Raw genomic sequence first — 12546 nt, 5'->3', positions numbered from 1 at the left:
GTGAAACTCGTCACAAGAGTTTATGTACAAAGAACAAAAAAATTCTTCATAGATGGATCTACAATAAACCTAGGAATCTCCTGAAACACTTTGGATTATATAATCTACTAGAAATTAGTATATATATTTATAAAAAAAAAATTCTTCATGGATGGAATTAGCATATATATTTAGTATATATGCACAAAATTATAGCTTTATATTCACAGGATCTATGATTGGCGCAGTGGTGCAAGAGTCATAGCCCTTGAGCGGCGGACATTAGAATCCTTCATTACGAGTTTTTTTTATTGAAGTATTTTCTTTTTATTATATTTATAAATATGTATTATTAAAAATATTTATAGTTATTTTAAAAATATAAAAAAATTCTTTATAAAAAAAATGTCAATTCAAAAGAAAATAAATATATGTCCATTTTAAAAAGGAAAAAGAAAGAAAAATGTGTGATATATATTCAAATGTAAATTCTTCTTCAACATTTTTAGATGGCGTTTATTCCACACACATAAAAAAATAATAATAATAACAAATGGCGCCGACGTCCTGTTTTGAATTTAAGAGAATTATTTTCAATCTCTATACATATATAATCTTTAATATGAATTTGTATGGTGTAAAGAAGTCAACAATTTAGAGATTAATTGTGTAAAGGTACATGTTTTAGTTCTTCTGCTTTTCCATAGATTCAAGTTTGATTACTACTCTTTCTGTGTTGTTTATTCTAACTACTCGCTATGTACAATCATGGAGTTATTGCTTTTGTGAGCAATGGAACACAACATATTCATTTCATCATCTTATATGATTTAAAACTTGGTCGACTTGCACAAACAATTATATGCATATATTGGTGTTTATTTAGTTATAGAGAAAGAGAGAGAGAGGAGATAGGTACTGAACAATAAATGGAGAAAAATCATGTACTTCTCTTCTACAACCAATAATGCAAACCTTAACAAACAACCACTACAGAAACATCATTTATAATGTATTGAAAGGGAAAATGCAGCAACAAATCCCATACTGCCCCCTCCCCCTCCCCCTCCACCAGAGCCACTGTGTTTCAAGGGAAAGGGAAAAGGGAGAGAGGAAAAGGAGGAGAGAGATGAGGGAGACAGAGACAGATAGGGTGGGGAGTGAGAGAAGTGGGAATCGAACCCGCATCTTCTCCTTGGCAAGGAGAAATTTTACCATTCAACTATATCCGCTTTTTTTATTTTGATCTGCGACGTATAGTATTCATCATTGCAGAGCTAACCTATGTACTAGACTATTATATCCACCAGACAAACATAAGTTTTGCCAATTTTGATTCAAAGTCGTATCAATTCATATAACAAATTCTTAAACTTGTGTCCAGATTGAATCAAAACTAATTAGTTCTTTGTGTTAATTTCATAGTTAGGATTAAAAAACAAGGTTCACACGTTGATCATTTGCAAAAAAACGTGGGAACAGAAGAAAACAAAAATAAATTAAAGAGGCTCCAGCTGGACATCAAAACTCAAAACCATAATCATAGTAGTCCATATGAAGTATGCAAATATTTTCAAAGTCACCGACATAGCAAGGACAAGTTTGTTAAAATATACCATTTTTTAGGAAGGAAATTCAAAGTCAATAAACTTATGCATTTTTATGTATTAAAAAAATGAATTTGATATATTTTATTCTCAAAGTTTATTATTTTGTCCTATACTATTATTTATGTCAATTTCTTATGTTGAGTAAGTGTGTTTGATATGACCAGTACGTGTGACATGCGTCTATTAAACTATTAAGTATACGAATGTAAGAGTGTCAACACGACACGTACCCAAAATGAAGTGTCTGTGTGTTAGAAGTATATAAAAAAAAATTAATTAAAACTATAGTTTCATATGATCATACTTCTAAGTTTGCTTTCATTTATGCTGATGAAAATGCAAATGCAAATGCAAATGAAAAAAACAGGTGAGTTTGATGGGGAAGACAGACATATTGGTATCCCCACATGGAGCACAGTTGACAAACCTGTTTCTAATGGACAGAAACAGCAGTGTTATGGAGTTTTTCCCCAAAGGATGGCTCAAGCTTGCAGGCATTGGCCAGTTCGTGTTCCGTTGGCTCGCAAGCTGGTCTGGAATGACGCATCAAGGTGATTGGAGAGACCCTCATGGCCCCGCCTGTCCCTATCCCGAACACGACCGTCGTTGCATGTCCGTTTATAAAAGTGGCACCATCGGGTACGCTTCTATTTTAGAATCCCATTTTCATCTCTAAACTTTTACCCGTTACCTGAGCTTCGAATGAAAGATTATTATATGCATTTATATTGAAATGTGAGTATACGGTCTAGTTTGTCTATAAATTTGAATATATTTACGATTATAATCAAAATAGAGAATAAAATAGAAAATTTTTCGTATATTTATTTTTGTTGTTGATGTTAAACAGATACAATAGAACACAGTTTTCTGAGTGGGCTAAGAATGTTCTGAATGAGGTGAAGATGAGAAAGATGGAAGAAGCAGCGGGCTCTGCAAATCATGTTCATGAATGTTTTTGTAACTAAATATTGTTGCCCAACCTTAAATGCAAATTTATTTTACATACACCATTTAGTTTTTCCCTTTTAAATAAACATTGTAGAAAAAATATTGCAATTCATGCCTTTGTCAAATGTAATCACACCCGAGATTTTAAATGTCCATAGTGATCGAGGAATAAGAAAGCTCTAATAAATACATTTCTACTAACTTTTTGACGTGGTGTATTTTTATTGACTAAAATGTTTTAGTAGGATCCATTTATCTCTCAAATACAGTACAAATAAGCTAATAAAAACACATACGATAAAGATCGAGATTCAAAGTAGACAAATGCGTTGGATCTTGGAGATTGCTACTATACACCATTTGCATATAATCTATGTATTTGATGTGCTTAAGCAAAGGAGGATTGGTGAGTTTATTCAGCAATTGAGGTGCAGGACCAACCACTGTTTCAGGTGATGGCCGAACTGCCATGACTATAGACAACCTTGTGGCCTTATTGTTCACCGTTGCTCTGTGCAAAACGCTCTTGTACTTACCATTGCTCAAGATCTACCACACCCAAAAACAAATTCAACTCATCAATTATTACTTACCTACCTCCGGAAAGGTCGGAGATTTAAATCTTTCTACCTTAACTAAAAAAAAGGAAAAAGGAAAAATGGATTTGTACCTCTAGTTGGTCAGCTACATGAACTAGAAATGAATTGGGAATGGGATTGACATTCACCCAGTTGCCTTGATGCAAGATTTGAAGGCCAGAAATTTGGTTCTGAAGAAGAAGGGTGAGAAGGCAATGATCAGAGTGAGATGGCAAACCCATTGCAAGCTCTGGCTGTGGACATGGCGGATAAAAGTTTGCTGCAAACAAAACTGAGCACGATTCAAAATCCACTGCTCTCTCTAGATTACAGGTTTCCAACCCCAGGCTCTCTGAGATTCCTCCCACCAATTCTCTCGCAATTTCAATGGTTGTTTTGCAGTATTCTTCCAACATCTCTTTGCAACCAACCAATATTTTAGATTTACATGTTACAGATTAAACGGTTAAGAATCCCCCATTAAAAAAATAAGGAACCTATAATAAAAGTGTATAATAGACATGAACTATTCCTCTCATTACTAATAATGAGTATCTAGTGAAAAATGAGATTCGATCAAGATTGATGAATCAAGAGAGAGTCACGATCTTAACCGATTGATTTTGAGATAGAACCTCATGGATATGAACAAACAAAGAATATTGAGATCGTTTCAGCATCACCTGAATCTGGGAGGTTTAGTTGGGGAATGGAAGTTGGGATGAAGAAAGATTTTCAAGTAATCCCTCCAGAACAACACCTTCTTTTTCTGAGGATTGATGCTGGTGCCATATTTGATGGGGTCAAGAACATTCTCTGTTTTTGTACTCTGTCTTTTCTTCCTCTGTTAGATCAAAAAACTCTCTACAAATATCCATCATCTCCTTCATCATCCTCTCCTCCACTCCATGATTCATCACCTATTGCAAATGGGTTTCTTTTGAGAAAGAAACAGTAGTTTTTAAGTACTTAGTTTTGTCATGAGCTTGTTTTCAACTGGGCCTCTATAATTTTAAGAGCTTCGATTCCGTTTGCCTGGTCAAGTCTCACCAATTGTCTCTACATTAACATATTGAATACATGACACTTAGATACAAAAAAATGGATGAATTTTCTGGGCGGGTAAAAGATGGGACGCTAAAATCAAATTAGAACTTTGAGATGAGAAAGATGAAGTAAAAATTAAGTGAAAATTATAAAACCAAATTGCTTTAATCATTCCTACCAAATTTCTAGCTCTACCCCAACATCTACGTACCATGAAGAAACCCCAGTCCTGGCATGCCTTGCCGAGCTGATCCACGACTTTGGCTCGTTGATCGGGAGTACCCGTGGTGAGAAGAGAGAAATCAATGGTGGGGATCGAATCTCCAACACCTTGTGGAGCTGCATCGACAGCGCCACCGTCGCCGGAGAAGATGCAAGAGGAAGGAATGGAGGCAAAGTTGAGTGTTTCAGCTATGGTTTTGATGCTGGCCATTGCCGGTGGAATCATTCAACAGCTGTTTTACAAGGCTGGAGAACAAGAGTTTGAACTCAAAAATATGTTTAACAAGAGTCTTCTGGATTTGGTCATTTGGACATAATTTAAGTACTATGCTAATCTTAACAAAACGTAGAGAAAAAAAGGTTGATTAACAAAACTACCCACCACCTAATCCTATATATGTTTAAAAAATGAGGAGTTCTATAATTTGTTTGTCGTTTCTCGTTAAGAAATGTTTTAGAATTGTATAGAAATTTTAGAAACAGTAAAATCAAGTTTTCTATTTCTAATTTGTTTACCTAAAACATAGATAAAAATATTGTTTTATTATTTTTGACTTGTATAATAAATATAATATAAATTTTTTTAATATTTAACTTGAAAATGAAAAAAAAAACTAAGTTAAAATTTTAGAGAGAAAAAAAAAGAAATGTTATCAAATATATTTTTGTTTTTAAATAAAAAAAGGTAAGAAATAGGAAAAAGTTACCAAAAACAATATTATTTTTGTAAATTGAAAAACAGGAAACAGGAAATAAGGAAGCAAACACATTACGGGCCTAAATCAATCCAAACTCAAAATCAAAGGAATAATATTTTTTATAGATAATGAAAGGAATAATTTGAACATACATTTTAAACATAAGATTTAACATTATTTATATATATTTTTTGAAGAATTTCTTGCAAGTAATTTTTGTGCAGATTATTGCAATCGATGAACATGGTAGAAAAGAATATGGCAATTGATGCCTTTGTCAAATGCAATTATACCAAAGATTTTAAATGTCATAGTGATCACCGAATAAGAGAACTCTAACGAATACACTTATCTATCAAAAACAGTACAAATAAGATAATAAAATACGTACGGGAATACTTCCCTATTGAGTAGGTAGGAGAGATCGAGATTCAAAGTAGACGAATTCGATCCAAGCAGGAATCTTGGAGATTGCTGCTCTGCACCATTTGCATATAATCTGTGTATTTGATGTGCTTAAACAAAGGAGGATTGGTGAGTTTATTCAGCAACTGAGGTGCAGGACTAACCACTGTTTCAGGTGATGACCCAACTGCCACGGCTATAGACAACCTTGTGGCCTTATTGTTCACCATTGCTCTGTGTAAAACGCTCTTGTACTTCCCATTGCTCAAGATCTATCATACCAAGAAAACAAACTCAACTCGTCAAGTATTATTTACCTCCCTAAAGGTCAGAGATTCAAATCCTCCCATCTTTTAAAGTTTTCTTCCTTAGATTAGGACTCGAATACTAATTCGAGACCCATGACAAAATTTTAATCTTTTGAACGTATTCTCGGCATAATTAAACAAAAGAAAAAGGACAAAATGGATGTGTACCTCAAGTTGGTCAGCTACATTAACCAGAAATGAATTGGGAATGGGATTGACATCCACCCAGTTCCCTTGATGCAAGATTTGAAGGCCAGAAATTTGGTTTTGAAGAAGAAGAGTGAGAAGGCACTGATCAGAGTGAGATGGCAAACCCCTTGCAAGCTCTGGCTGTGGATATGGTGGATAAAAGTTTGCTGCAAACAGAGTTGAGCACGATTCAAAATCTACTGCTCTCTCTAGATGGCAGGTTTCCAGTCCCAAGCTCTCTGAGATTCCTCTCACCAATTCTCTTGCCATTTCTATGCTTCTTTTGCAGTATTCTTCCAATATCTCTCTGCAACCCACCATTCCAATATCTCTCTGCAACCCACCATTAGTTTAGATTTGCTCAGAATCCCACGTTGAAAAAAATGGGACCTTAAAAGGTTTATAATGGACATGAGTTATTCATCTCATTACCAATTGGTTTTGAGATGAAACCTTATGAATATTGATATGGTATCAGAGTCCAACAAACTTAAACAAACACGGTTCAAAAATGAGAATTCGGATAAGATTGATGAACCAAAAGAGGCACGATCTTGAGAGACATGTTAAAGATCCCACGATGAAAAGAAACAGAACCAGATTTGCACATTACATATTACACTATTAGTTGAGAAACAGAGTAAACAGAGAATCATTGAGATCATTTCAGCATCACCTGAATCTTGGAGGTTTAGTTGGGGAATGGAATTTGGGATGAACAAAGATTTTCAAGTAATCTCTCCAGAACAACACCTTCTCTTTCTGAGGATTGAAGCTGGTGCCATATCTGATGGGGTCAAGAACATGCTCTGTTTTGTACTCTGTCTTTTCTTCCTCTGTTAGATCAAAAAACTCTCTGCAAATATCTATCATCTCCCTCATCACCCTCTCCTCCACTCCATGATTCATCACCTGCATTCTCACTCTCACACTCCCTTAATCTCTGTTGCAAATGGGTTTTCTTTTGAGAAAGAAAAAATCGTTTTTAAGTATGTTTTGGGCATGTTTTCAATTGGGTGTCTGTAATTTTAAGAGTTCCGATTCGGTTTCTATGGTTTAGTCAAGTCTCATCAATTGTCTTTCACACTAACATATTGAATACGTAACATTTAAATACGAGAAAATAGGTGAATTTTTCAAGTGGGTAAAAGATAGGACGAAACCAAATTGAAACTTTTAAGATAAGAAACATGAACTAAAATCAAGTCAAAATTACAACATTTACGTACCACGAAGAAGCCCCAGTCCTGGCAAGCCTTGCCGAGCTCATCGACAACTTTGGCTCGTTGATCGGGAGTACCCATGGTGAGAAGAGAGAAATCAATGGTGGGGATCGAATCTTCGACACCTCGTGGAGCTGCCTTGGCAGCACCATCGTTGGCGGAGAAGATGTAAGAGGAAGGAATGGAGGCTAAGTTGGGTGTTTCAGCTATGGTTTTGACGCTGGCCACCGCCGGTGGAGCCATTCAGCAGCTGTTTTCCAAGGCTAGAGAACAAGAGCATGAGCTCAAAAATATGTTAAAAAGTCTTCTGGATTTGGTCATGGACATAATTAAAGTAATATGCTCTGATAAAAAAAATGTTAAAAAAGTAGATTAACCAAACCACTCACCACCTAATCCTATATAAAATTAAAAGTTGATTAAGTTGATTATCTATATTATTAAAGGTATTTCTGATCGATCTTATGTGTAGGAGAGTATTATTTAGACAAAGAATTTCAATTTCAAATTAAATACAAAGAAGTGGAAAAAGGATCATCTTTTCTTTTCTGCAATCACATCTTTGATCCGATCTTAAATAATCATATAATAAAATATAAATATTTTAATAATAATATGTGATTTTAAAAGAGATGAAAATAGATAAACATAAAAGTTCAGATTCGTTTAGATAAGAGGGTTTGTCCTACTTAATTCTTCAATACAGATTGTGTTTTTTAGAAAAATCTATTGCTTCATTTTGATCTAAATTAATTGCTTTTTCTCTGAAAAATAATATGAGATGGAGACATGCTTCTCACCTATCCTCGTAAGTTAGTTTTGTCCTTTACTAAACTTACACCATCGCATTAAATATGATATCCTATGTGTTTCTTGATAATTATAGAGAATAAATTGAGACATCTCATGTTTTTGTTAAAATGTTCAGACTATAAGTTATGATGACGACATTGTAAACTATTTTAATCACTTTAAATATAATTGATTTGATGATCCCAACACACCTCTAAATGACCAATTTCTCAAAAATCAAATACATGGCACTCAGGTAATGAGAGAAGGAAAATTTGAAAGGTTTAATATTAAGAGATCTTTTAGCACATAATCTTTGAAACACAATTGTAGCCTAAGATAAACTCGTCACTAAATATGTACCGTAAACTTAGTGTGAGAAATTCGAGTTGTGCGTAAACTGTCTAAATCTCCATTTAACCAAACTTGAAATATTTGTCTATAAGCTTCCTCGATCCGTTTTCTGACATTATCCACGACGACTTACATCAACTTTCCAAGCTAACCGCTCTTCATCAATGCCCTTAACTCATCTTTTCTTTTCGCCGTTTTTCCTTTTCCTTTTCCATCCCTCTTTTTCTTTTTCTTTTTTTTTGATCAGAAAATACTTTTTGTCCCTATATTTTCATATTTACGGTGTGTTTGAGAGTGATTTTTGCATGGCCAAAATCACCTTTATCTAGGTTAAAATCACTTTTCTATCCATTGATAAGGTTTGACAAATTAAAAATTTTAATTTTAGAAAATTTAAAATCAATTTAATTTTGATTTTTATGGTATCATAATATACTTTTGTCCTAATTTCATCTTGAAAAGGGGTCCTTGATCACCTCAAGAGATTTTTAGGCAAAATTAGCATACATAATTATTATCGTGAGGATTGAGCTGGCAAAAGAGATTCTCCTCCTTTTTTGGACTGGAAGATAATATCTATCCTAGTTGTCCATAGCCATAGGAAAAAAAGAAAAAAAAGTATGTCCATAGCCATAGGAAAAAAAGAAAAAAAAGTATGATGAAGCCAAATGCTCTTGGATGGGCAGTTTCATAGGGAGATAAATCCTTTTTTCAATGTTGTAGTCTATCACTTTGAGATCATGAGAAGCTCGTGAATTGATAGAATTATGGCATGCATCTCTGAGGAGAGTGGCACGGCCAAACATCATCTCAGAAGCGAATCAACTTATCATTGTCCGACCAAAGTCTAGTCTAAGTTCTATCGGAGACTTCTGTAAAAAATAATACCTTTTGTGGGTGTGTTTGAGAGTGATGGTAGAATGAGTGAATTTTGAAAGAAAGAAATTTAAGCATACTTAGATTTTTTAAAATCATCATCCCACTAATACGTTAAAAATCAACATTTTGTTAGAAAAAAAAAAACGAAATACACATGGGATGAAAAATGGAAAGAGGAGAGGTTACTTTTTGGGCTGGTCTCATGGGCCGAGTGAGTATGATATGGAAAACCCATAAGCTGATGTGGACAAATTTGTAATTTGGACTGGGCTGAGCTCAAAAAGCAGCCCACGAAATAAACCTGTAGTCTGATATTGTCCGAAATTAATTGCTTCTATAAATAGCTTAACTTTAAGACTTGAATAGTTTAAGTATTCTCTTGCATACACTTCCCTTCCTGCGCTTTTCCATAATAGCGAAATTTTCTCTCTATTTCCAACTCTGGATCTTAGTTTTCTCACAGTGGGAATTTAGGTTTGTAAGCACAATGTGCTCTGACTGGAATTTCAATGTTGTTGTGGTTCTTCTACATTGCAAGTAGAGGTTACTCTGTTCTCGCCCTTTCTCTTCTCCGTTTCATTTTGTGAATTTTAGTTCTCTCTCGCTAGTTTTTTTAGGGTTTTAGTACTTGATGCACTTTGTAATCTATTATCGTCTAATCGATATTCCAATCCAACGCCATTGTGGATCGCCCTACCTTGCAAGAAGAGGTTCCTCTGTTTTCTCTTGTCAATTCCCTCCAAGTATCTCATCTCCACTTATTGAATTAACCAATGGTATTAATTTCAATTTCTTTACGGGTGAGAAGTTTTAATTTCGACTTCAAATGCTCCAAATGGTTGAATTCTATAGAATTATTGGATGATTATTTTAAGTAAAAATTAATGTATTATTTTATGCGATTTTTTAAGGAAATTTTGTTTGATTTTATTGGGAGTCATTGATGATTGAAGGCTCAGTAATTGGTATTCTTGAGGCCCATCAACCCAAAAAGAGAGAGAAAGCAAATGACCGGTCCCCAATTTCTAAACTAATTTTCTCTTCAACACCCATCAATGAACTCTTCATCATTGAAGGTTCGTTGCAATAATTATCACAAAATTATAAACATGCAAAGAGATGCAAATGACTGTGCAACACCGTAGTAAGTGATATTGCAAGAATTTCAAGTTCAATGAACAAAAATGAGATAGATAAACATACCTCTAAGAGAATATCCATACCCACATCCATTAGATTTATTTTCAGCAACTTGACTAATTCCACTAGGAACTGAACTGTTTAGGTACCATTAATATCTGAAATAAAATGAAAAAATAAAATAAAATATAGCAATTGAGTGTTACAGCATAGGTCACTTACAGATTTTTGCTTTCTGCTCAGTGCTCATGGCTGCAAGGAGGGCTCCAAAATTTGCCACGACCGAATATGGCAAATGGAGAGCAACAATGGTTTGTAGGTGATATGTGCAATTAGGGAAGTCTTGGTTGATAACCAATCTAGCAACCACAAAACTACTATAAGAAAGTAAATTGCACTCCAAAAGGCAAAAACATTGAAGAAAGAGATCTAATACCCAGATTTGTCACATCAATTGATGACACTCAAGAGGGTCATGCCATTCTTTGTACTTGGTGGAAACTAGGAAAGACAAGTCAAGTCTGTAAGACAACCATAAACCAAAGCCAAGGACATTCACCATCTCACTTTCAAGAAAAGATTGACCTTCATCACCGGTTAAATTCTTCTTTACTCAGTGATGGAGAGTGAAAGCATTGATCTCACCATACTGTATTTTGCACAAGGTATAAATTCCAATCTGGTATTAACCATCTACGCTGGTAACTCTATATTTTAAAACAATGTTGGGTTATACATGTTTGCAGTAGACATTTCTTATTCAACAAACTTATAAAAACATTAAGCTATTATCCTGATCTTGGGCGGATAGCGGGAATCGAACCCGCATCTTCTCCTTGGCAAGGAGAAATTTTACCATTCAACTATATCCGCTTTTTTTATTTTGATCTGCGACGTATAGTATTCATCATTGCAGAGCTAACCTATATACTAGACTATTATATCCACCAGACAAACATAAGTTTTGCCAATTTTGATTCAAAGTCGTATCAATTCATATAACAAATTCTTAAACTTGTGTCCAGATTGAATCAAAACTAATTAGTTCTTTGTGTTAATTTCATAGTTAGGATTAAAAAACAAGGTTCACACGTTGATCATTTGCAAAAAAACGTGGGAACAGAAGAAAACAAAAATAAATTAAAGAGGCTCCAGCTGGACATCAAAACTCAAAACCATAATCATAGTAGTCCATATGAAGTATGCAAATATTTTCAGACATTATCATAACACGTGTTCAAAAAAATTTCACAGGAACTTAATACATGCTAGCTTCTATAAAATTCTAGAGTAAATGAGATAAATGTTGGGAGAAAACTTACCCAGCATTGCCAAACCCGAAGCCACTGCATACAGCTCGCAGACTTCCCATATCGTAACCAACAAAGGCTACCTCTCTTCATCCAGGTGGCTTCAGGTTTGGCCATGAGAATCTGAGTGGAGGGTTTGAAATTCTGGCAAATAGAATTGCGGCGAGGGGAGGACCTTCCATCCAATGCACAAAATCGTCGATCTCTCCCCGATTGAGAGAATCATACCATCATGTTCCGTACTTGATTTCATTCCGATTCGTGAAACCCTAGACGTAACGATCATCCAGGGCTCCGTAGTCGGAGGGAGAAGAGAGTGGAGAGGCGATCGGAGTTTGTAATGATCAACCATGGATTTGGTGTCCGAGTGAAGGGGATGATGGATGAACAGAACTATTTACTTCATTTCCGTTTTATAGCCCTCGAGTACGTGTCGACTACGTATCTGCGTAAGGTGTAAGCGACCTGGGTTTTTATTTTTATTTAATTCTTTTTCTTTCATGGTCAAAACTGAAATTAATAAATAATAGCAATAATAATTACAATAACCGGTCAGTTTTGTCAGAACCCAACCCGTCTGGACGGCTTGGTTTTAGTCCACTGTTGAAAGAAACCAATAAATATATATACATATTTAAGTAAAACTGTATTTTTTTAACCAAAAAGTAGAAGCTAAAAAATACTCTGGTTCCTGTACTTGCCTTGTAACAATTTAATTCTAACAAAAACTAAAATATTACCAATTTAAAAATATAATGACTAAATCGTTACCATTAAAATTCAGAAACTAGAAGGTGTGTTTGAGAGTGATGATAGGATGAGAGTGTGTTTTAAAATACAAAGAAAGATCAATGAGAACAA

At 34.6% G+C, this 12546-nt stretch overlaps 1 protein-coding gene, 1 long non-coding RNA gene, 1 other non-coding gene and 1 pseudogene across 10 annotated transcripts; 1 reads left to right on the top strand and 3 right to left on the bottom strand.

The window, feature by feature from the left end:
* Positions 1-1576: 1576 nt before the first annotated feature.
* Positions 1577-2597, top strand: LOC148208389 (uncharacterized). Its single transcript, XR_015788312.1, has 2 exons — positions 1577-2228; positions 2440-2597. It is a non-coding gene; the product is annotated as an uncharacterized LOC148208389 (long non-coding RNA).
* Positions 2598-2698: 101 nt separating this feature from the next.
* On the bottom strand, positions 2699-4613 carry LOC111025699 (2-oxoglutarate-dependent dioxygenase 19-like; annotated as a pseudogene). Its single transcript, XR_015788311.1, has 4 exons — positions 4377-4613; positions 3814-4038; positions 3211-3550; positions 2699-3089 (listed from the first exon to the last, which is right to left on the bottom strand). The product of XR_015788311.1 is annotated as a 2-oxoglutarate-dependent dioxygenase 19-like (transcript).
* LOC148208388 (2-oxoglutarate-dependent dioxygenase 19-like) lies at positions 4492-10513 on the bottom strand. 7 transcript variants are annotated; one of them, XM_088118740.1, is made up of 7 exons: positions 10439-10513; positions 7217-7473; positions 6664-6899; positions 5967-6294; positions 5655-5762; positions 5477-5584; positions 4492-4633 (listed from the first exon to the last, which is right to left on the bottom strand). In XM_088118740.1, the coding sequence occupies exons 2-6, from the start codon at positions 7451-7453 to the stop codon at positions 5489-5491; spliced, it is 1005 nt and encodes a 334-aa protein (XP_087974866.1). In that variant the 5' UTR covers positions 7454-7473; positions 10439-10513; the 3' UTR covers positions 4492-4633; positions 5477-5488. The 7 variants fall into 7 exon arrangements, with proteins under 7 accessions (XP_087974866.1, XP_087974868.1, XP_087974863.1 ...); XM_088118742.1 differs by having other exon boundaries at positions 5477-5564; positions 10439-10511; XM_088118737.1 differs by having other exon boundaries at positions 5477-5762; positions 10439-10512.
* Positions 10514-11177: 664 nt separating this feature from the next.
* On the bottom strand, positions 11178-11248 carry TRNAG-GCC (transfer RNA glycine (anticodon GCC)). The gene has a single exon. It is a non-coding gene; the product is annotated as a tRNA-Gly (tRNA).
* Between the last annotated feature and the right edge of the window lie 1298 nt (positions 11249-12546).

The sequence above is a fragment of the Momordica charantia genome (assembly GCF_013281855.1).
Source record: "Momordica charantia cultivar OHB3-1 chromosome 10 unlocalized genomic scaffold, Mcharantia_2.0 BLBB01000010.1, whole genome shotgun sequence".
In the NCBI taxonomy this organism is placed as follows: Eukaryota; Viridiplantae; Streptophyta; class Magnoliopsida; order Cucurbitales; family Cucurbitaceae; genus Momordica; species Momordica charantia.
The sequence above is the reverse complement of the archived record's forward strand: the minus strand, read 5'-3'. Positions and strand labels throughout refer to the sequence as shown.

Excerpts from the sequence above, each read along its gene's own strand:
- LOC148208388 (XM_088118737.1), bottom strand. The coding sequence starts at position 7,453 with ATGGCTCCACCGGCGGTGGCCAGCGTCAAAACCATAGCTGAAACACCC. Across the intron at positions 6,900-7,216 it reads AGGACTGGGGCTTCTTCGTG|GTGATGAATCATGGAGTGGA; the intron begins GTACGTAAATGT and ends GTGAGAATGCAG. Across the intron at positions 5,763-5,966 it reads ATGTAGCTGACCAACTTGAG|ATCTTGAGCAATGGGAAGTA; the intron begins GTACACATCCAT and ends TTGGTATGATAG.